At 42.3% G+C, this 25,751-nt stretch overlaps 1 protein-coding gene across 3 annotated transcripts in view; it reads right to left on the minus strand.

The window, feature by feature from the left end:
* The window catches only part of ARHGEF12 (Rho guanine nucleotide exchange factor 12), a 1,204,049-nt gene that overhangs the window by 670,071 nt on the left and 508,227 nt on the right, over nt 1-25,751 (minus strand). For all 3 annotated transcript variants that reach the window (XM_053691590.1, XM_053691589.1, XM_053691591.1), the window contains one exon: nt 15,495-15,661. In XM_053691590.1, coding sequence (XP_053547565.1) covers nt 15,495-15,661 — 167 coding nt within the window. The remainder of the gene's footprint in view (nt 1-15,494; nt 15,662-25,751) is intronic.

Consider the following 25,751-nt stretch of genomic DNA (forward strand, 5'->3'; position numbering starts at 1 on the left):
CAAGCTAGAGGACAGAGATGATTAGGGAGGGACAAGACAGGGAACCTAAACAGAAGGCACCACCGCTTGAAAAACCTTTCTCCCAAAAGAAGCCTCAGCCGAGGCAAAATAATCAAATTTGGAAAATTTGGAAAAAGTGTGTAGAGAGGACCAAGTTGCTGCCTTGCAAATCTGTTCCACAGAAACTTCATTTTTGAAAGCCCAAGAAAAAGAGACAGCCCTAGTGGAATGAGCTGTGATTCTCTCAGGAGGTTGCTATCCAGCAGTCTCATAGGCCAAATAAATTAAACTCTTCAGCCAAAGAGAAAGAGAAGTAGCCATAGCTATCTGACCCTTGTGTTTCCCAGAAAAACAAACAATGCAGAAGACTGGCGAAAATCCTAAGTCGCCTGTAAGTTGAATTTCAAAGCACGCACAACATCCAAGTTGTGAAACAAATGATCCTTATGAGAAGAAGGATTGGGACATAGAGAAGGAACAAAAAATTCCTGATTAATATTCCTGACCGATATAACTTTAGGAAGGAAACCTTATCAGCATGAAGTATAAGATAAAGGGAATCACAATGCAGTGCTGAGAGTTCTGAAACTCTTCAAGCAGAAGAAAAAGCAACAAGAAACAAAACCTTCCAAGATAACCTCTTAATATCTAAGAAATGCATAGGCTCAAAAAGAGCCTGCTGTAAAACCTTAAGAACAAGGGTAAGACTCCATGGAGGAGTAACAGGTTTAAACACAGGCCTGACGAAAATATTGCACGTCTGGCACATGCGCCAGACGCTTATGCAACAAAATAGACAATGCAGAAATCTGACCCTTTAGAGTACTTGCTGCCAAACCCTTCTCCAGAACCTCCTAGGGAAAAGAAAGAATCCTAGGAATCCTGACTCTACTCCAAGAGAAACTTCTGGATTCACACCAATAAAGATATTAACCCCATATCTTATGGTAAAACTTTCTAGTCTCTGACTCAAAGAGACTGACTCAAAGATTGACTTGGAAAAACCATGCTTAGTCAAAATTAAGCGTTCAATCTCCAAGCAGTCAGCTTCAGAGAAACAAGATTTGGATGAAGGAAGAAGCCCTAAAGTAGAAGGTCCTTCCTCAAAGGCAGTCTCCAAGGTGGAAGAGATGACATATCCACTAGGTCTGCATACCAGATCTTGCAAGGCCACAGTGGTGCTATGAGAATCACTGATGCTCTCTCCTGCTTTATACGAGCAATGACTCGTGGAAGGAGAACGAACAGAGGAAACAGGTATGCCAGACTGAAAATCCAGGGGACCGCTAGAGCATCTATCAGAGCGGCCTGAGGATACCTCGACCTTGAACCGTACCTCAGGAGCTTGGCATTCTGCCGAGACGCCATTAAATCCAGCTCTGGTAACCCCCACTTGAGGGTTAAGTTTGAAAACACCTCCGGAAGGAGTTCCCACTCCCCCGGATGAATAGACTGTCTGCTCAGAAAATCTGCTTCCCAATTGTCCACTCCTGGAATGTGGATCGCGGATAGACAACATATGTGAGTCTCCGCCCACTGAATAATTTGAGCCACCTCTTTCATGGCCAAGGAACTCTGAGTTCCTCCCTGGTGGTTGATGTAAGCCACTGAGGTTATGTTGTCCGAATGGACCTGATAAACCGGGCTAAAGACAACTGAGGCCAAGCCAGAAGAGCATTGAAGAATGCTCTCAGCTCTATGATATTTATGGTAAGAGCTGACTCTTCCCGAGTCCAGAGACCCTGACAAAGATGTTCCTGATTCAGCCACCATGAAAGAGATTCTCTTGTTGCCTGATCCAGATTTATTCGTTGGGACTGATCCGCATAATCCCTGATCCATCGCTCTAGCATGTACAATTGCAGAGCTCTGAGAAGGAATCGAGCAAATGGAATGATGTTCAAGGAAGCTACCATCAGACCAATTACCTCCATACATTGAACCACTGACGGACGAAGCGAGGACTGAAGGGCAAGACAAGAATCGAAAATCTTGGACTTTTGGACCTCTGTCAGAAAAATCCTCATCGTCGGGGAATCTATTATGGTCCCTAAAAACACAACCTTTGTAGCTGGAACAAGGGAACTCTTTCCCAGATTAACTTTCCATCTGTGGGAACAAAGTGAAGACAACAAAATCTCTGTATGAGTTTGTTTGTTGAAAGATGGCGCCTGAACCAGAATGTCGTACAGGTAGGGTGCCACTGCAATGCCCCAAGACCGGATTATTGCCAATAGAGCCCCCAGAACCTCTGAGAAAATACTGGGGGGTGTGGCAAGGCCAAACAGCAGAGATACAAACTGAAAATGATTGTCCAAAAAGGTGAATCTCAGAAATTTGTGATGATCCCTGTAAATGGGAACATTAAGGAAGGCATCCTTTAGGTCTATGGCCGTCATGAACTGACCCTCTTGGACCAAGGGAAGAATGAAACAGATTGGAATAAAACCCCAGACCCTGTTCCTGAATCGGAACTGGAACTATCACTCCTAGGTCGGAAAGATCTTGAACACACTTTAAGAATGCCTCTCCTTTAATCTGGTCTACAGATAATATTGAGAGGAGGAACCTACCCCTGGGAGGAAAGGTCCTGAATTCTAGCTTGTAACTTGAGCGAAATCTGATCCCGAATCAGGGGCAAACCCTTTATGCTGACTTGGAATCAGCTGCAGGTTTCTTTGATCCCTTTCCCTTGTTCCAAGACTGATTGGGTTTCCAAGAAGGCTTGGATTATTCCTGCTTGGAAGAGGGAGGGGAAGTCTTACCTCTGAAGTTATGATAGGAGCGAAAATTACTCAGACGTCCTTTCTGTCTATTCTTCTTATCTTGTGGCAGAAAAGATCATTTTCCACCTGATATAACTGAAATTACTTCAGCCAGGACCGGTCAAAACAAGGTCTTACCCTTGTAAGAAAACGTCAAAAGCTTGGATTTAGATTAAACATCCGCAGACCAGGATTACAACCATAAAGCTCTGCGAGCTAGTACAGCAAAACCAGATATTCTTGCTCCCAACTTAATGACTTGTAAGGAGGCATCCATGAAAAAGGAATTGGCTAACTTAAGAGCCTTAATCCTGTCCTGGATCTCCTCTAATCAGGAGACTGCCTGAGTAGAATCAGACAACGCATCAAACCAGTAGGAAACCGTGGCAATACACACTGCGGGTTGCCATTGGAGACCCTGATGAATATACATAATCTTTAGCTTCTTGTCCATTGGATCCTTAAAAGAACAGCTATCTTCTATGGCAGTGCTTTTCAAACTGTGTGTTGTGACACAGTGTGTCAGCGTCAGTGTGTAGGTGTGTCCCTGCTTCAGCACCTATCACGTAGTTCACACGTGATTGATACATAGCGGGTCACAGGTCATCTTAACATATTGGCGCAGCTTAGTGGGAACTGAAATTATTCCCATTGGCAGCACATTGGCTCGTGACTGCACATGTAGTCTCCACAATCTGCTCATGACTGCAAGTGTAGTCAGTGAGTGGGACAGCAGTGTGTTTGCAGCGCAGGCAGTAGTCAGTCGGACTCGCAGAGCTCTGAGGCAGCAGCTTAAAGTGACAGTCAACACCAGAATTATTGTCGTTTTAAAAGACAGATAATCCCTTAATTACCAATTCCCCAGTTTTGCATAACCAACACAGTTATAATTATACACGTTTTACCTCTCTAATTACCTTGTATCTAAGCCTCAGCAGACTGCCCCCTTATTTCAGTTCTTTTGACAGACTTGTATTTTAGCCAATCAGAGCTGACTCCATGGTAAATTCATGTGCATGAGCTCAATGTTATCTATATGAAACACATGAACTAATGCCCTCTAGTTTTAAAAAACTATCAAAATGCATTTAGATTAGAGGCGGCCTTCAAGGTCTAAGAAATTAGCATATCAACCTCCTATGTTTAACTTTCAAATAAGAATACCAAGAGAACAAAGCAAAATTGGTAATAAAAGTAAATTTTGTTTAAAATTACATGCCCTATTTGAATCATGAAAGTTTTTTTGGACTTGACTGTCCCTTTAAACGCTGAGCTTAAGTCAATGTTTTTTTGCAGCTAGCTCCCAGTAGTGCATTGCTGCTCCTGCTCCTGATATATGGATAGGAAGCTTAAAAATGCTTGATGATGAAATGTGAGTGTCTTTATCTAATATTCCACCAAATATTCAGAAACTGTGTTCATCCCATCAACCTCATACATCCCATTAAAATAGTAAGTAGCTATTGGTGTTATTAAACCTTTTTTTAATTCTTGCACATACATACTGTTACTTGTAAATACATTCCGTAATTATATAATTTATGTATGTGTCCGTATCTCTTAAAACAACTTAGTTTAACCTCCTGTTTGCTAGTACAACTGAATTACTGAGTCGCAAAATGATGTAGGTCTAAAAAGTGTGTCACCAACATGAAAAGTTTGGAAAGCTCTGCTCTATGGGAATAGTGGTTCTCCCTCCACCTTTAGAAAACATTTTTGGAGATAGAGAAACGGAAATTCAAGGCCTCCCCCACTCCTGAGCAATAATCACTGTAGCACGGTCTGGTACAGGGAGTACCTCCACCTCAGTGGGAACATCAAAGTATTTATTTAACATACTAGATTTCTTAGGATTCTTAGGATTGACTACGATAGTCGTATCAAAGTCGTCCAAGATAACCAAAACCTCCTACCTATAGCAACATACGGAGGTGTTCCGGCTTAAACCTGAAGGATACAACTTCAGCATCAGGAGAAGGAATTATACTGTCTGAGTCAGAGATTTCACCCTCAGATGCTACCGATGTGCCTTCCTCAGACCTCTGAGAAGAAACAGCCTGGATAGCCACAACCGGATCAGAAACCTTAACTGAATCTTTAAATTTCCTCTTGCGTTTTCCCTGAAACATGGGAAAAGCAGACAACACCGCAGAAACCACAGAGGATACCTGGGCGGCAATGTCTTGCAAAGAAACTCCTACAGGAGCGTGAGAGGAACCGCAGAGCACTGCATGTGGCGACAATAGTGATTGGTAGGCTTGAGAAGAAAGCTGCGGTAATTCTGATACAGGGGAAAGCTGCGGTAATTCTGATACAGGAGAAACCTGAACAGCATCAGCCTTAGAGGATGGTGGCTCAACAACAACAAAAAAAATTTTTAAAAAAATAAATAAAGTTCTTTCAAAACATGAAAAACAAAAAGGTAGAGGGGGTTCTACTTGGATAGAAAAGCAAAGTTTGCATGTAACAGCTAGCAAGGCCTCTAGTTCCATAATGCAACTAACAATATATTTAACTCACAATTTATACTGTCTCTTTAAGGCTTAAATCAATTTATTTCAAAACAAGGTTTATTTATTTAATTATCATGCAACAAATATATACCCCCTTTACAGGCACACTCTACACCTCAACAAAACTGCTGAGGTGCCTACCTACCCCAGCAGACCAGATTCTTAGCCGTTGTAATATACAGGAAACCTAGATGGCAATGTGTCCTTACAGTTCCTGACTACTCCGGAGCTCTAAAACCAAAGTCGGAGCTATCCAATAGCGGAGCTGGTAAAAGTATGTGTCGCCACTCCAGAAGCTACTAAACAGGATGCGCTAGAAAGCGCACACTTCTGACTGCCGCCTCAGAAGGGAACCGCCTCTCTTTGTACAAAGGCAGTCCCGGCGGCCATATATAAAGAAAATGGCAAACACGTTGCCTGTTAAAACAACCGCATGGTCGGTAAGAGTGTCCTGGACCGGTAACAATTAAACCGGAACCAGGAAAAAACAAACTGAGCCACCAATGAGCCGGGCAATTAACCCTGAAATGCCCAGGACCCCTAATCACCCTCAGTGCCTGCTAATCTGCCATAATAGATCCTTAAGAGGATCAAAATAAAGTCTAAACAGCCCTTATTATGCAGCAAGAAGCTGCTTAAAGTGCCAGTTTCCTTTGATGCTCAAAGAAAAAAAATAGCACTTACCTGTAAGTAAGGCTGTCCAGTAGAAAAGACAGCTCACCCGGTGTGAGAGGATGCATTCATCACATGGACCTGTGAGGAAAGAACGATTAAAGTAAACTTACTCAGGCTTTCTGAATAGGGCAGCAATCTGTTGAAAAGGCACAGTAAAGATTGTACCCCACAAGTTCCCAACTGCTTAAAAGCCACCACTGCCCTACTGAAGAGACTGACGTGGGGTACGGCTAAACCCAAGGAAAGATCAGAGCAAAACTACTCTGCTTTTAACCCCTTAATGACCACAGCACTTTTCCATTTTCTGTCCGTTTGGGACCAAGGCTATTTTTAAATTTTTGAGGTGTTTGTGTTTAGCTGTAATTTTCCTCTTACTCATTTACTGTACCCACACATATTATATACCGTTTTTCTCGCCATTAAATGGACTTTCTAAAGATACCATTATTTTCATCATATCTTATAATTTACTATAAAAAAAATTATAAAATATGAGGAAAAATTGGAAAAAAAACACACTTTTTCTAACTTTGACCCCCAAAATCTGTTACACATCTACAACCACCAAAAAACACCCATGCTAAATAGTTTCTAAATTTTGTCCTGAGTTTAGAAATACCCAATGTTTACACGTTCTTTGCTTTTTTTGTAAGTTATAGGGCCATAAATACAAGTAGCACGCTATTTCCAAACCATTTCTTTTCAAAATTAGCGATAGTTACATTAGAGCACTGATATCTTTCAGGAATCTCTGAATATCCCTTGACATGTATATATTTTTTTTTAGTAGACAACCCAAAGTATTGATCTAGGCCCATTTTGGTATATTTCATGCCACCATTTCACCGCCAAATGCAATCAAATAGAAAAAATTGTTCACTTTTCACAAATTTTTTCACAAACTTTTGGTTTCTAACTTAAATTATTTACAAACAGCTTGTGCAATTATGGCATAAATGGTTGTAAATGCTTCTCTGGGATCCCCTTTGTTCAGAAATAGCAGACATATATGACTTTGGTGTTGCTTTTTGGTAATTAGAAGGCCGCTAAATGCCACTGCGCACCACACGTGTATTATGCCCAGCAGTGAAGGGGTTAATTAGGGAGCATGTAGGGAGCTTTTTGGGGTAGTTTTAGCTTTAGTGTAGTAGACAACCCCAAGTATTGATCTAGGCCAATTTTGGTATATTTCATGCCACCATTTCACCGCTAAATGCGATCAAATTAAAAAAAAGTTAATTTTTTCTCAATTTTAGGTTTCTCACTGAAATTATTTACAAACAGCTTCTGCAATTATGGCACAAATGGTTGTAAATGCTTCTCTGGGATCCCCTTTGTTCAGAAATAGCAGACATATATGGCTTTGGCATTGCTTTTTGGTAATTAGAAGGCCTCTAAATGCCGCTGCGCATCACACGTGTATTATGGCTAGCAGTGAAGGGGTTAATTATGTAGCTTGTAGGGAGCTTGCAGGGTTAATTTTAGCTTTAGTGTAGAGCTCAGCCTCCCACCTGAAACATCAGACCCCCTGATCCCTCCCAAACAGCTCTCTTCCCTCCCCCACCCCACGATTGTCCCCGCCATCTTAAGTGCTGGCAGAAACTCTGCCAGTACTAAAATAAAAGGTATTTGGCCCTTTTTTTTTTTTAAAAAAAAAAAAAAAGCATATTTACATATGCTGATGTGTAGGATCCCCCCTTAGACCCCAACCTCACTGATCCCCCACCAAACTGCTCTCTAACCCTTCCCCTCTGCAATAATGGGCGCCATCTTGGGTACTGGCAGCTGTCTGCCAGTACCCAGTTTTGCAACAAAATGTGCCTTTTTTTAAAAAAAAATTCCCTTTCCTGTAGTGTAGCTTTCCCCCCCCCACCGAGACCAACCCCCAACCCCTTCCAGGACCCTTAGATTGCATTTTAGTGTATTTGTTTTTTCAACTTTTAACTTTTTTTTTCTGTAGTGTAGCGGTTCCCACCCGCTCCCGCCCCGTGCACGCAACCGCCCACCACCCCCGTGCGCGCCCCCGTAGCTCCCGCCCCCGATCCCGCCCCCCTCCACTCCACATAGAGCACCGATGGCCGCCCACCCGCCTCCCACGTAAGCTCCCACCCACCAACGATACCGGCCATCGATGTCCGTTGCAGAGAGGGCCACAGAGTGGCTCTCTCTGCATCGGATGGCCAAGGGGGGTTATTGCAGGATGCCTCCATATCGAGGCATCACTGCAATAACCGGAAAGCAGCTGGAAGCGAGCAGGATCGCTTCCAGCTGCTTTCCAGACCAAGGACGTACGCCACACGTCCTCGGTCATTAACTGCATTTTTTTTGAGGACGTGTGGCGTACGTCCTTGGTCGTTAAGGGGTTAAAAATAATAAAATCTTGATTAAAGTAAACTTCTTTTCAGAAACCAAAAACATAATTTATGTAAGAACTTACCTGATAAATTCATTTCTTTCATATTAACAAGAGTCCATGAGCTAGTGACGTATGGGATATACATTCCTACCAGGAGGGGCAAAGTTTCCCAAACCTTAAAATGCCTATAAATACACCCCTCACCACACCCACAAATCAGTTTAACGAATAGCCAAGAAGTGGGGTGATAAGAAAAAAAGTGCGAAGCATATAAAATAAGGAATTGGAATAATTGTGCTTTATACAAAAAAATCATAACCACCACAAAAAAGGGTGGGCCTCATGGACTCTTGTTAATATGAAAGAAATGAATTTATCAGGTAAGTTCTTACATAAATTATGTTTTCTTTCATGTAATTAACAAGAGTCCATGAGCTAGTGACGTATGGGATAATGACTACCCAAGATGTGGATCTTTCCACACAAGAGTCACTAGAGAGGGAGGGATAAAATAAAGACAGCCAATTCCTGCTGAAAATAATCCACACCCAAAATAAAGTTTAACAAAAAACATAAGCAGAAGATTCAAACTGAAACCGCTGCCTGAAGAACTTTTCTACCAAAAACTGCTTCAGAAGAAGAAAATACATCAAAATGGTAGAATTTAGTAAAAGTATGCAAAGAGGACCAAGTTGCTGCTTTGCAGATCTGGTCAACCGAAGCTTCATTCCTAAACGCCCAGGAAGTAGAAACTGACCTAGTAGAATGAGCTGTAATTCTTTGAGGCGGAATTTTACCCGACTCAACATAGGCAAGATGAATTAAAGATTTCAACCAAGATGCCAAAGAAATGGCAGAAGCTTTCTGGCCTTTCCTAGAACCGGAAAAGATAACAAATAGACTAGAAGTCTTACGGAAAGATTTCGTAGCTTCAACATAATATTTCAAAGCTCTAACAACATCCAAAGAATGCAATGATTTCTCCTTAGAATTCTTAGGATTAGGACATAATGAAGGAACCACAATTTCTCTACTAATGTTGTTGGAATTCACAACTTTAGGTAAAAATTCAAAAGAAGTTCGCAACACCGCCTTATCCTGATGAAAAATCAGAAAAGGAGACTCACACGAAAGAGCAGATAATTCAGAAACTCTTCTAGCAGAAGAGATGGCCAAAAGGAACAAAACTTTCCAAGAAAGTAATTTAATGTCCAATGAATGCATAGGTTCAAACGGAGGAGCTTGAAGAGCTCCCAAAACCAAATTCAAACTCCATGGAGGAGAAATTGACTTAATGACAGGTTTTATACGAACCAAAGCTTGTACAAAACAATGAATATCAGGAAGAATAGCAATCTTTCTGTGAAAAAGAACAGAAAGAGCAGAGATTTGTCCTTTCAAAGAACTTGCGGACAAACCCTTATCCAAACCATCCTGAAGAAATTGTAAAATTCTCGGTATTCTAAAAGAATGCCAAGAAAAATGATGAGAAAGACACCATGAAATATAAGTCTTCCAGACTCTATAATATATCTCTCGAGATACAGATTTACGAGCCTGTAACATAGTATTAATCACGGAGTCAGAGAAACCTCTATGACCAAGAATCAAGCGTTCAATCTCCATACCTTTAAATTTAAGGATTTCAGATCCGGATGGAAAAAAGGACCTTGTGACAGAAGGTCTGGTCTTAACGGAAGAGTCCATGGCTGGCAAGATGCCATCCGGACAAGATCCGCATACCAAAACCTGTGAGGCCATGCCGGAGCTATTAGCAGAACAAACGAGCATTCCCTCAGAATCTTGGAGATTACTCTTGGAAGAAGAACTAGAGGCGGAAAGATATAGGCAGGATGATACTTCCAAGGAAGTGATAATGCATCCACTGCCTCCGCCTGAGGATCCCGGGATCTGGACAGATACCTGGGAAGTTTCTTGTTTAGATGAGAGGCCATCAGATCTATCTCTGGGAGCCCCCACATTTGAACAATCTGAAGAAATACCTCTGGGTGAAGAGACCATTCGCCCGGATGCAACGTTTGGCGACTGAGATAATCCGCTTCCCAATTGTCTACACCTGGGATATGAACCGCAGAGATTAGACAGGAGCTGGATTCTGCCCAAACCAAAATTCGAGATACTTCTTTCATAGCCAGAGGACTGTGAGTCCCTCCTTGATGATTGATGTATGCCACAGTTGTGACATTGTCTGTCTGAAAACAAATGAACGATTCTCTCTTCAGAAGAGGCCAAAACTGAAGAGCTCTGAAAACTGCACGGAGTTCCAAGATATTGATCGGTAATCTCACCTCCTGAGATTCCCAAACTCCTTGTGCCGTCAGAGATCCCCACACAGCTCCCCAACCTGTGAGACTTGCATCTGTTGAAATTATAGTCCAGGTCGGAAGAACAAAAGAAGCCCCCTGAATTAAACGATGGTGATCTGTCCACCACGTTAGAGAGTGCCGAACAATCGGTTTTAAAGATATTAATTGATATATCTTCGTGTAATCCCTGCACCATTGGTTCAGCATACAGAGCTGAAGAGGTCGCATGTGAAAACGAGCAAAGGGGATCGCGTCCGATGCAGCAGTCATAAGACCTAGAATTTCCATGCATAAGGCTACCGAAGGGAATGATTGAGACTGAAGGTTTCGACAGGCTGTAATCAATTTTAGACGTCTCTTGTCTGTTAAAGACAAAGTCATGGACACTGAATCTATCTGGAAACCCAGAAAGGTTACCCTTGTTTGAGGAATCAAAGAACTTTTTGGTAAATTGATCCTCCAACCATGATCTTGAAGAAACAACACAAGTCGATTCGTATGAGACTCTGCTAAATGTAAAGACGGAGCAAGTACCAAGATATCGTCCAAATAAGGAAATACCACAATACCCTGTTCTCTGATTACAGACAGAAGGGCACCGAGAATCTTTGTGAAAATTCTTGGAGCTGTAGCAAGGCCAAACGGTAGAGCCACAAATTGGTAATGCTTGTCTAGAAAAGAGAATCTCAGGAACTGATAATGATCTGGATGAATCGGAATATGCAGATATGCATCCTGTAAATCTATTGTGGACATATAATTCCCTTGCTGAACAAAAGGCAATATAGTCCTTACAGTTACCATCTTGAACGTTGGTATCCTTACATAACGATTCAATAATTTTAGATCCAGAACTGGTCTGAAGGAATTCTCCTTCTTTGGTACAATGAAGAGATTTGAATAAAACCCCATCCCCTGTTCCGGAACTGGAACTGGCATAATTACTCCAGCCAACTCTAGATCTGAAACACAATTCAGAAATGCTTGAGCTTTCACTGGATTTACTGGGACATGGGAAAGAAAAAATCTCTTTGCAGGAGGTCTCATCTTGAAACCAATTCTGTACCCTTCTGAAACAATGTTCTGAATCCAAAGATTGTGAACAGAACTGATCCAAATTTCTTTGAAAAAACGTAACCTGCCCCCTACCAGCTGAACTGGAATGAGGGCCGTACCTTCATGTGAACTTAGAAGCAGGCTTTGCCTTTCTAGCAGGCTTGGATTTATTCCAGACTGGAGATGGTTTCCAAACTGAAACTGCTCCTGAGGACGAAGGATCAGGCTTTTGTTCTTTGTTGAAACGAAAGGAACGAAAACGATTGTTAGCCCTGTTTTTACCTTTAGACTTTTTATCCTGTGGTAAAAAAGTTCCTTTCCCACCAGTAACAGTTGAAATAATAGAATCCAACTGAGAACCAAATAATTTGTTTCCCTGGAAAGAAATGGAAAGTAGAGTTGATTTAGAAGCCATATCAGCATTCCAAGTCTTAAGCCATAAAGCTCTTCTGGCTAAGATAGCCAGAGACATAAATCTAACATCAACTCTAATAATATCAAAAATGGCATCACAGATGAAATTATTAGCATGCTGGAGAAGAATAATAATATCATGAGAATCACGATTTGTTACTTGTTGCGCTAGAGTTTCCAACCAAAAAGTTGAAGCTGCAGCAACATCAGCCAATGATATAGCAGGTCTAAGAAGATTACCTGAACATAGATAAGCTTTTCTTAGAAAAGATTCAATTTTTCTATCTAAAGGATCCTTAAACGAGGTACCATCTGATGTAGGAATGGTAGTACGTTTAGCAAGGGTAGAAATAGCCCCATCAACTTTAGGGATTTTGTCCCAAAATTCTAATCTGTCAGGCGGAACAGGATATAATTGCTTAAAACGTTTAGAAGGAGTAAATGAATTACCCAATCTATCCCATTCCTTAGCAATTACTGCAGAAATAGCATTAGGAACAGGAAAGACTTCTGGAATAACCGCAGGAGCTTTAAAAACCTTATCCAAACGTATAGAATTAGTATCAAGAGGACTAGAATCCTCTATTTCTAAAGCAATTAGTACTTCTTTAAGTAAAGAGCGAATAAATTCCATCTTAAATAAATATGAAGATTTATCAGCATCAATCTCTGAGACAGAATCCTCTGAACCAGAAGAGTCCAAAGAATCAGAATGATGGTGTTCATTTAAAAATTCATCTGTAGAGAGAGAAGATTTAAAAGACTTTTTACGTTTACTAGAAGGAGAAATAACAGACAAAGCCTTCTTTATGGATTCAGAAACAAAATCTCTTATGTTATCAGGAACATTCTGCACCTTAGATGTTGAGGGAACTGCAACAGGCAATGGTACATCACTAAAGGAAATATTATCTGCATTAACAAGTTTGTCATGACATTTAATACAAACAACAGCTGGAGGAATAGCTACCAAAAGTTTACAGCAGATACACTTAGCTTTGGTAGATCCAGCAGGCAGAGGTTTTCCTGTAGTATCTTCTGGCTCAGATGCAACGTGAGACATCTTGCAATATGTAAGAGAAAAAACAACATATAAAGCAAAATAGATCAAATTCCTTATAAGACAGTTTCAGGAATGGGAAAAAATGCCAAACATCAAGCTTCTAGCAACCAGAAGCAAATGAAAAATGATTCTGAAATAATGTGGAGACAAAAGCGACGCCCATATTTTTTGGCGCCAAATAAGACGCCCACATTATTTGGCGCCTAAATGCTTTTGGCGCCAAAAATGACGCCACATCCGGAACGCCGACATTTTTGGCGCAAAATAACGTCAAAAAAATGACGCAACTTCCGGCGACACGTATGACGCCGGAAACGGAAATTAATTTTTGCGCCAAAAAAAAATCCGCGCCAAGAATGACGCAATAAAATGAAGCATTTTCAGCCCCCGCGAGCCTAACAGCCCACAGGGAAAAAGTCAAATTTTTGAGGTAAGAAAAATATGATAATTAAAGCATAATCCCAAATATGAAACTGACTGTCTGGAAATAAGGAAAGTTGAACATTCTGAGTCAAGGCAAATAAATGTTTGAATACATATATTTAGAACTTTATAAATAAAGTGCCCAACCATAGCTTAGAGTGTCACAGAAAATAAGACTTACTTACCCCAGGACACTCATCTACATGTTTGTAGAAAGCCAAACCAGTACTGAAACGAGAATCAGTAGAGGAAATGGTAAATATAAGAGTATATCGTCGATCTGAAAAGGGAGGTAAGAGATGAATCTCTACGACCGATAACAGAGAACCTTATGAAATAGACCCCGTAGAAGGAGATCACTGCATTCAATAGGCAATACTCTCCTCACATCCCTCTGACATTCACTGCACGCTGAGAGGAAAACCGGGCTCCAACTTGCTGCGGAGCGCATATCAACGTAGAATCTAGCACAAACTTACTTCACCACCTCCCTTGGAGGCAAAGTTTGTAAAACTGATTTGTGGGTGTGGTGAGGGGTGTATTTATAGGCATTTTAAGGTTTGGGAAACTTTGCCCCTCCTGGTAGGAATGTATATCCCATACGTCACTAGCTCATGGACTCTTGTTAATTACATGAAAGAAAAACACTTCACCTCCTCCTTGCACCGCAGGCAAAGAGAATGACTGGGGGTTATGGGTAAGGGAAGTGACATTTATAGCAGCTTTGCTGTGGTGCTCTTTGCCTCCTCCTGCTGGCCAGAAGTGATTTTCCCACTAGTAATTGATGATGTTGTGGACTCACTATATCTTAGGAATAAAAAAATGGGTTTAGTATCTCTTTAACCCCCTGAGTGCTAATGACGGCTCTGAGCCGTCACAGAGTTTCCCACTCTGGTGCTAATGATGGCTCAGAGCCGTCACTAGCACTCTCCCAACTTGAGGGAGATATGGGGGCTCCCACCCGCTCCTACCCCGGCGATCGGTGCTACATAATGAAAGGCATCGCCAGGGCTTCCGTTTTGCGTAGTGACGTCACGCGCAATAAACGTGATGACGTCACCATGCAACTTTATTTAACATTAACAATGTTAAATATAGGAGCAGGGGGCATGCTGCTTAGAAGCCTGTATCTCAGGCATCTAAGCAGCTACAGAACCCCAAGACCCACCATTGGAAAGGTAATCGCCTAACCTTTCCAACAGTGTAAGTCTTGGGGATCTGAAATAAATTTAAAAAAAAAAGTAAAAAAAAAAAATATTTTTAAAAATATTAAATAAAAAACCCTTTAAGAAAACCTTAGCACCCAGGTGGGAAAGTGCTTAGCACTCAAGGGGTTAAACTACAGAAGGGGGGCCAAGTGTTGATATACCCAAATTACACACTCTAATCTGCAACTAGTGCTTCTGAATGGATGAGTTGCATTTCTGCTGAGGACCAGCAGTGCTCTACGAGTCCTAAACGGTAATTTTACTGTGTGTTTAACCCCTTGGTGGGGCTTAAACACACAGTAGTTTAGGGTTGATAGTCTTAATTATTAGAGCATGTCATTCTTTGACTATAATGACACTGTAAAATTTGGAATGATGAGGTGTTTTGTCACCTCCTTGTGGTTTGTAGTATAATTCCCACATGTGATGTCTCTTAGACTCTCACTGCCTGATGAAATAAAATTAAGAATATTCTGAGCTACTTGTGGGCAACAGGATTCATCCTTTCATTTTATGCCATAATACACCTGCACTTCCATTTCACTCAATTAATTAAAAAAAAAATGCTGTCTCCCACAAGCACAGCAGACCTGTTGGTTTAAAATAAGAAGATAAAAAAAGCAGTTATTTTAATTAGTCAGTGGCCATGTAAGAAATACCATGTTCATTCAAATGCTAAAGCCTGGAAACTTACCCCCATGAGAACAGGACTTGTGATCCTTTCCAGGAGTCCTGGAGTTCCAGGGGATTGTGGTGGCATGATATGGCCCACTGAAAATGGATCTATTTCAGAGTCAGAAAGAGGGATGTGTGGTGATCCAGGTGGACGTCCTTGGACTGTGAGGGCAACATAGGAGCCGGCTGCATACAAGGATAAAAGACACAATAAATGACGGAAAGAGGAGCTGACAAAAACACAATATATCATGCAGTGGAAAAACAACAACATGGTTTAAGTCTAAGACTGACTATTCATGACACCCATCTTACTAAATAATACATAACAAGAACAATGAAAAGAAAAAAGGTACATGTGTGACTACGTATACAGAAAGTCCTTGGTTTACGTAAATGAAATATTGTGATCCTGTTATGAAACTAAATTATAATATAAATTAATTAGAATTCAATGAGCTGAGCCTCAGTCACAACTGCTGTAAAATTGTTATACTTAGCTGATAAATTAATTTCTATCACAATGATGACAGCAAACGAAGCATATGTGGGATTTAAATCCAGTTCCATAGGAGGCGGCAAAACAACCCACATAACAGAGCTTTAATCCCTCCTGCATTTCCATGACATATGGCCAAGAGAAAGTAAATAGACAAGGAAAAGGAGGGTAAAACTGGTACTGCAATCAAATATCAAAAAACAAGGGCGGGTCGTGTGGACACTAAGCATAATAAAAAAAACATAATTTATGCTTACCTGATAAATTCCTTTCTTCTGTTGTGTGATCAGTCCACGGGTCATCATTACTTCTGGGATATAACTCCTCCCCAACAGGAAATGCAAGAGGATTCACCCAGCAGAGCTGCATATAGCTCCTCCCCTCCACGTCAGTCCCAGTCATTCGACCAAGAATCAACGAGAAAGGAGTAACCAAGGGTGAAGTGGTGACTGGAGTATAATTTAAAAGATATTTACCTGCCTTAAAACAGGGCGGGCCGTGGACTGATCACACAACAGAAGAAAGGAATTTATCAGGTAAGCATAAATTATGTTTTCTTCTGTTATGTGTGATCAGTCCACGGGTCATCATTACTTCTGGGATACCAATACCAAAGCAAAAGTACACGGATGACGGGAGGGATAGGCAGGCTCATTATATAGAAGGAACCACTGCCTGAAGAACCTTTCTCCCAAAAATAGCCTCCGAAGAAGCAAAAGTGTCAAATTTGTAAAATTTGGAAAAAGTATGAAGCGAAGACCAAGTTGCAGCCTTGCAAATCTGTTCAACAGAGGCCTCATTCTTAAAGGCCCAAGTGGAAGCCACAGCTCTAGTGGAGTGAGCTGTAATTCTTTCAGGAGGCTGCTGACCAGCAGTCTCATAGGCTAAACGTATTATGCTACGAAGCCAAAAAGAGAGAGAGGTAGCAGAAGCTTTTTGACCTCTCCTCTGTCCAGAATAAACGACAAACAGGGAAGAAGTTTGGCGAAAATCTTTAGTTGCCTGCAAGTAGAACTTGAGGGCACGAACTACATCCAGATTGTGTAGAAGACGTTCCTTCTTTGAAGAAGGATTTGGACACAAGGATGGAACAACAATCTCTTGATTGATATTCCTGTTAGTGACCACCTTAGGTAAGAACCCAGGTTTAGTACGCAGAACTACCTTGTCTGAGTGAAAAATCAGATAAGGAGAATCACAATGTAAGGCTGATAACTCAGAGACTCTTCGAGCCGAGGAAATAGCCATTAAAAACAGAACTTTCCAAGATAACAATTTTATATCAATGGAATGAAGGGGTTCAAATGGAACACCCTGTAAAACGTTAAGAACTAAGTTTAAACTCCATGGCGGAGCAACAGCTTTAAACACAGGCTTGATCCTAGCTAAAGCCTGACAAAAAGCCTGGACGTCTGGATTTTCTGACAGACGCCTGTGTAACAAGATGGACAGAGCTGAAATCTGTCCCTTTAATGAACTAGCTGATAAACCCTTTTCTAACCCTTCTTGTAGAAAAGACAATATCCTAGAGATCCTAACCTTACTCCAGGAGTAATGTTTGGATTCGCACCAGTATAGGTATTTACGCCATATTTTATGGTAAATCTTTCTGGTAACAGGCTTCCTAGCCTGTATCAGGGTATCAATAACCGACTCAGAAAAACCACGTTTTGATAAAATCAAACGTTCAATTTCCAAGCAGTCAGCTTCAGAGAAGTTTGAATGGACCCTGTATCAGAAGGTCCTGTCTTAGAGGTAGAGACCAAGGCGGACAGGATGACATGTCCACTAGATCTGCATACCAAGTCCTGCGTGGCCATGCAGGCGCTATTAGAATCACTGATGCTCTCTCCTGTTTGATTTTGGCAATCAATCGAGGAAGCAGCGGAAAGGGTGGAAACACATAAGCCATCCCGAAGTTCCAAGGTGCTGTCAAAGCATCTATCAGAACCGCTCCCGGATCCCTGGATCTGGACCCGTAGCGAGGAAGTTTGGCGTTCTGGCGAGACGCCATGAGATCTATCTCTGGTTTGCCCCAACGTCGAAGTATTTGGGCAAAGACCTCCGGATGAAGTTCCCACTCCCCCGGATGAAAAGTCTGGCGACTCAAGAAATCCGCCTCCCAGTTCTCCACTCCCGGGATGTGGATTGCTGACAGGTGGCAAGAGTGAGACTCTGCCCAGCGAATTATCTTTGATACTTCCACCATTGCTAGGGAGCTTCTTGTCCCTCCCTGATGGTTGATGTAAGCTACAGTCGTGATGTTGTCCGACTGAAACCTGATGAACCCCCGAGTTGTTAATTGGGGCCAAGCTAGAAGGGCATTGAGAACTGCTCTCAATTCCAGAATGTTTATTGGAAGGAGACTCTCCTCCTGATTCCATAGTCCCTGAGCCTTCAGAGAATTCCAGACAGCGCCCCAACCTAGTAGGCTGGCGTCTGTTGTTACAATTGTCCAGTCTGGCCTGCTGAATGGCATCCCCCTGGACAGGTGTGGCCGATGAAGCCACCATAGAAGAGAATTTCTGGTCTCTTGATTCAGATTCAGAGTAGGGGACAAATCTGAGTAATCCCCATTCCACTGACTTAGCATGCATAATTGCAGAGGTCTGAGGTGTAGGCGTGCAAAAGGTACTATGTCCATTGCCGCTACCATTAAGCCGATCACCTCCATGCATTGGTGTTGAATGGAATGAAGGACACGGCATGCATTTTGAAGCTTTGTTAACCTGTCCTCTGTCAGGTAAATCTTCATTTCTACAGAATCTATAAGAGTCCCCAAGAATGGAACTCTTGTGAGAGGAAAAAGAGAACTCTTCTTTTCGTTCACTTTCCATCCATGCGACCTTAGAAATGCCAGAACTAACTCTGTATGAGACTTGGCAGTTTGAAAGCTTGAAGCTTGTATTAGAATGTCGTCTAGGTATGGAGCTACCGAAATCCCTCGCGGTCTTAGTACCGCCAGAAGGGCACCCAGAACCTTTGTGAAGATTCTTGGAGCCGTAGCCAATCCGAATGGAAGAGCTACAAACTGGTAGTGCCTGTCTAAGAAGGCAAACCTTAGATACCGGTGATGATCTTTGTGGATCGGTATGTGAAGGTAAGCATCCTTTAAATCCACTGTGGTCATGTACTGACCCTCTTGGATCATGGGTAAGATTGTCCGAATAGTTTCCATTTTGAACGATGGAACTCTTAGGAATTTGTTTAGAATCTTTAAATCTAAGATTGGCCTGAAAGTTCCCTCTTTTTTGGGAACCACAAACAGGTTTGAGTAGAACCCTTGTCCTTGTTCCGACCGCGGAACCGGATGGATCACTCCCATTATTAACAGATCTTGTACGCAGCGTAGAAACGCTTCTTTCTTTATCTGGTTTGTTGACAACCTTGACAGATGAAATCTCCCTCTTGGGGGAGATAATTTGAAGTCTAGAAGGTATCCCTGAGATATGATCTCTAGTGCCCAGGGATCCTGAACATCTCTTGCCCAGGCCTGGGCGAAGAGAGAGAGTCTGCCCCCCACTAGATCCGGTCCCGGATCGGGGGCTCTCGGTTCATGCTGTCTTTGGGGCAGCAGCAGGTTTCCTGGCCTGCTTGCTCTTGTTCCAGGACTGGTTAGGCTTCCAGCCTTGCCTGTAACGAGCAACAGCTCCTTCCTGTTTTGGTGCAGTGGAGGTTGATGCTGCTCCTGTTTTGAAGTTCCGAAAGGGACGAAAATTAGACTGTCTAGCCTTAGCTTTGGCTTTGTCTTGAGGTAGGGCGTGGCCCTTACCTCCTGTAATGTCAGCGATAATCTCTTTCAAACCGGGCCCAAATAAAGACTGCCCCTTGAAAGGTATATTAAGTAATTTGGACTTAGAAGTAACATCAGCTGACCAGGATTTTAGCCACAGCGCCCTACGTGCCTGTATGGCGAATCCTGAGTTCTTAGCCGTAAGTTTGGTTAAATGTACTACGGCCTCCGAAATGAAGGAATTAGCTAGTTTAAGGACTCTAAGCCTGTCCGTAATGTCGTCTAGCGTAGATGAACTAAGGTTCTCTTCAAGCGACTCAATCCAAAATGCTGCCGCAGCCGTAATCGGCGCGATACATGCAAGGGGTTGTAATATAAAACCTTGTTGAACAAACATTTTCTTAAGGTAACCCTCTAATTTTTTATCCATTGGATCTGAGAAAGCACAGCTATCCTCCACCGGGATAGTGGTACGCTTAGCTAAAGTAGAAACTGCTCCCTCCACCTTGGGGACCGTTTGCCATAAGTCCCGAGTGGTGGCGTCTATTGGAAACATCTTTCTAAATATTGGAGGGGGTGAGAACGGCACACCGGGTCTATCCCACTCCTTAGTAACAATTTCAGTTAGTCTCTTAGGTATAGGAAAAACGTCAGTACTCGCCGGTACCGCAAAGTATTTATCCAACCTACACAGTTTCTCTGGTATTGCAACGGTGTTACAATCGTTGAGAGCTGCTAAGACCTCCCCTAGTAATACACGGAGGTTCTCCAATTTAAATTTAAAATTTGAAATATCTGAGTCCAATCTGTTTGGATCAGAACCGTCACCCACAGAATGAAGCTCTCCGTCCTCATGCTCTGCGAGCTGTGACGCAGTATCAGACATGGCCCTAGCATTGTCAGCGCACTCTGTTCTCACCCCAGAGTGATCACGCTTGCCTCTTAGTTCTGGTAATTTAGACAAAACTTCAGTCATAACAGTAGCCATATCTTGTAATGTTATCTGTAATGGCCGCCCAGATGTACTAGGCGCCAAAATATCACGCACCTCCCGGGCGGGAGATGCAGGTACTGCCGCGTGAGGCGAGTTAGTCGGCATAACTCTCCCCTCGCTGTTTGGTGAAATTTGTTCACATTGTACAGATTGACTTTTATTTAAAGTAGCATCAATACAGTTAGTACATAAATTTCTATTGGGCTCCACCTTGGCATTGGAACAAATGACACAGATATCTTCCTCTGAGTCAGACATGTTTAACACACTAGCAAAAAACTTACAACTTGGTTATAATCTTTTTTAGCAAAAAACGTACTGTGCCTCAAAGAGGTACTAACGATTAAATGACAGTTGAAATAATGAACTGAAAAACAGTTATAGCATCAAACTTTAAAACAACAAAACTTTTAGCAAAGGTTTGTTCCCATTAGTAAAATAACAATAATTAAATTTGACATAAAAAATACAAAGCAACGTTTTTATTCACAGTCACTATAAGAATTCTCACAGCTCTGCTGAGAGAATTTACCTCCCTTCAAAGAAGTTTGAAGACCCCTGAGATCTATCAGAGATGAACCGGATCATGCAGGAAATATAAAAGTAACTGACTGGTATTTTTTGATGCGTAGCAAAGAGCGCCAAAAACGGCCCCTCCCTCTCCCACACAGCAGTGAAGAGAAACGAAACTGTCACAATTAAAGCAAAAAAACTGCCAAGTGGAAAATAATGCCCAAATATTTATTCACACAGTACCTCAGCAATGTAAACGATTCTACATTCCAGCAAAAACGTTTAACATGATAAATAGTTATTAAAAAGGATTAGTGACCTTTAACAGAGTAGTTCCGGTGAAATACCATCCCCAGAATACTGAAGTGTATACATACATGTCATTTTAACGGTATGGCAGGATTTTCTCATCAATTCCATTCAGAAAATAAAAACTGCTACATACCTCAATGCAGATTCATCTGCCCGCTGTCCCCTGATCTGAAGCCTTTACCTCCCTCAGATGGCCGAGAACAGCAATATGATCTTAACTACTCCGGTTAAAATCATAGTAAAAAACTCTGACAGATTCTTCCTCAAACTCTGCCAGAGAAGTAATAACACGCTCCGGTGCTATTTTAAAATAACAAACTTTTGATTGAAGTCATAAAAACTAAGTATAATCACCATAGTCCTCTCACACATCCTATCTAGTCGTTGGGTGCAAGAGAATGACTGGGACTGACGTGGAGGGGAGGAGCTATATGCAGCTCTGCTGGGTGAATCCTCTTGCATTTCCTGTTGGGGAGGAGTTATATCCCAGAAGTAATGATGACCCGTGGACTGATCACACATAACAGAAGAAATATATATATATTATTTAAGCATAATTTTTTATTTTTTTTCCCATAAAATGGTGAGAGTCCACAGCCATCACATGTGGGATCCTATACCCAACCTGTGAAGTTCATGGCAGGTAGAGGTACTAAACAATCACTGCAGCATGCAGAACATCCCTACCAAAAGCTGCCTGTAGAGGCAAACGTATGGATGTGGTAGAGTTTGGTAAAAGTATGTAAAGATGGCCAAGCAGCTACCTAGCAATACCTATTAAATGGGTGCTTCAAAAAAAATTCAAGAGAGTGGGGACTGCTCAGGTAAAATGAGCAGTAATTTGGGAGGAGACTTCCCCACTACAAGTTATGATTTGTAATTTATTGTTACAATTTTATTTTATCGAGGGGGGCGTGTCTAAGCATTGAACAAGAATGGCTGCATATACTGGAGCTCTGGGAGATAGCTAAGATATCATTTGAATATATCCATTAAGCGGCTTCATCTACAACATAGAGGCTAAGCAACTCCACTCACGAAGCTGATATATACATCAAGCCTGAGTTTGCAGCATGAATGACCCCAGTCCAGCTCAAAGCATTCAGTGACGGTCTAGCTTACAACAACACCCAGCGCACTGCTGACACCCTAGATATATATAAATTACAAAAATGGAGGAAGCCAGCTTCACTATCTATCAGATGCTATTGGAACTAGAGCAGAAGATGGAAAGGTACTTCAATAGCTTGGTGTCTATTGTGAGAGAGGAACACGTGGAGTCGGCCATCTTAACTCCGGAGATATCCACTGAAGATTATAGCCCTAGGGGGAATGATCAAGTTGAACTGCCCATGAGAGAAGATAAACCTACTTCTACACTGAGAAGAACCACAATCAGCCTTAGTCTTATACCCTCAGCCCCTGCCGTGGGAGATGTGTGTGTGTGTGTGGGGGGAGATGGACATACACCAGACACAGGCGATAGATCTGAGGAGACGAATTGCAGCTCACTCTCAGCACCTCTAACCGCTACAGGATATTTGAGGTGCCTACCATACTCTTACGATTCCTCTCCTCAACCTCTCTCGATCACCCATTATAGGACCCTCAGAAAACATAATTTATGCTTACCTGATAAATTCCTTTCTTCTGTTGTGTGATCAGTCCACGGGTCATCATTACTTCTGGGATATAACTCCTCCCCAACAGGAAATGCAAGAGGATTCACCCAGCAGAGCTGCATATAGCTCCTCCCCTCTACGTCAGTCCCAGTCATTCGACCAAGAATCAACGAGAAAGGAGTAACCAAGGGTGAAGTGGTGACTGGAGTATAATTTAAAAGATATTTACCTGCCTTAAAACAGGGCGGGCCGTGGACTGATCACACAACAGAAGAAAGGAATTTATCAGGTAAGCATAAATTATGTTTTCTTCTGTTATGTGTGATCAGTCCACGGGTCATCATTACTTCTGGGATACCAATACCAAAGCAAAAGTACACGGATGACGGGAGGGATAGGCAGGCTCATTATATAGAAGGAACCACTGCCTGAAGAACCTTTCTCCCAAAAATAGCCTCCGAAGAAGCAAAAGTGTCAAATTTGTAAAATTTGGAAAAAGTATGAAGCGAAGACCAAGTTGCAGCCTTGCAAATCTGTTCAACAGAGGCCTCATTCTTAAAGGCCCAAGTGGAAGCCACAGCTCTAGTGGAGTGAGCTGTAATTCTTTCAGGAGGCTGCTGACCAGCAGTCTCATAGGCTAAACGTATTATGCTACGAAGCCAAAAAGAGAGAGAGGTAGCAGAAGCTTTTTGACCTCTCCTCTGTCCAGAATAAACGACAAACAGGGAAGAAGTTTGGCGAAAATCTTTAGTTGCCTGCAAGTAGAACTTGAGGGCACGAACTACATCCAGATTGTGTAGAAGACGTTCCTTCTTTGAAGAAGGATTTGGACACAAGGATGGAACAACAATCTCTTGATTGATATTCCTGTTAGTGACCACCTTAGGTAAGAACCCAGGTTTAGTACGCAGAACTACCTTGTCTGAGTGAAAAATCAGATAAGGAGAATCACAATGTAAGGCTGATAACTCAGAGACTCTTCGAGCCGAGGAAATAGCCATTAAAAACAGAACTTTCCAAGATAACAATTTTATATCAATGGAATGAAGGGGTTCAAATGGAACACCCTGTAAAACGTTAAGAACTAAGTTTAAACTCCATGGCGGAGCAACAGCTTTAAACACAGGCTTGATCCTAGCCAAAGCCTGACAAAAAGCCTGGACGTCTGGATTTTCTGACAGACGCCTGTGTAACAAGATGGACAGAGCTGAAATCTGTCCCTTTAATGAACTAGCTGATAAACCCTTTTCTAACCCTTCTTGTAGAAAAGACAATATCCTAGAGATCCTAACCTTACTCCAGGAGTAATGTTTGGATTCGCACCAGTATAGGTATTTACGCCATATTTTATGGTAAATCTTTCTGGTAACAGGCTTCCTAGCCTGTATCAGGGTATCAATAACCGACTCAGAAAAACCACGTTTTGATAAAATCAAACGTTCAATTTCCAAGCAGTCAGCTTCAGAGAAGTTAGATTTTGATGTTTGAATGGACCCTGTATCAGAAGGTCCTGTCTTAGAGGTAGAGACCAAGGCGGACAGGACGACATGTCCACTAGATCTGCATACCAAGTCCTGCGTGGCCATGCAGGCGCTATTAGAATCACTGATGCTCTCTCCTGCTTGATTTTGGCAATCAATCGAGGAAGCAGCGGAAAGGGTGGAAACACATAAGCCATCCCGAAGTTCCAAGGTGCTGTCAAAGCATCTATCAGAACCGCTCCCGGATCCCTGGATCTGGACCCGTAGCGAGGAAGTTTGGCGTTCTGGCGAGACGCCATGAGGTCTATCTCTGGTTTGCCCCAACGTCGAAGTATTTGGGCAAAGACCTCCGGATGAAGTTCCCACTCCCCCGGATGAAAAGTCTGGCGACTCAAGAAATCCGCCTCCCAGTTCTCCACTCCCGGGATGTGGATTGCTGACAGGTGGCAAGAGTGAGACTCTGCCCAGCGAATTATCTTTGATACTTCCACCATTGCTAGGGAGCTTCTTGTCCCTCCCTGATGGTTGATGTAAGCTACAGTCGTGATGTTGTCCGACTGAAACCTGATGAACCCCCGAGTTGTTAATTGGGGCCAAGCTAGAAGGGCATTGAGAACTGCCCTCAATTCCAGAATGTTTATTGGAAGGAGACTCTCCTCCTGATTCCACAGTCCCTGAGCCTTCAGAGAATTCCAGACAGCGCCCCAACCTAGTAGGCTGGCGTCTGTTGTTACAATTGTCCAGTCTGGCCTGCTGAATGGCATCCCCCTGGACAGGTGTGGCCGATGAAGCCACCATAGAAGAGAATTTCTGGTCTCTTGATTCAGATTCAGAGTAGGGGACAAATCTGAGTAATCCCCATTCCACTGACTTAGCATGCATAATTGCAGAGGTCTGAGGTGTAGGCGTGCAAAAGGTACTATGTCCATTGCCGCTACCATTAAGCCGATCACCTCCATGCATTGAGCTACTGACGGGTGTTGAATGGAATGAAGGACACGGCATGCATTTTGAAGCTTTGTTAACCTGTCCTCTGTCAGGTAAATCTTCATTTCTACAGAATCTATAAGAGTCCCCAAGAATGGAACTCTTGTGAGAGGAAAAAGAGAACTCTTCTTTTCG

Source organism: Bombina bombina, chromosome 8 (genome assembly GCF_027579735.1).
Source record: "Bombina bombina isolate aBomBom1 chromosome 8, aBomBom1.pri, whole genome shotgun sequence".
Classification (NCBI taxonomy): Eukaryota; Metazoa; Chordata; class Amphibia; order Anura; family Bombinatoridae; genus Bombina; species Bombina bombina.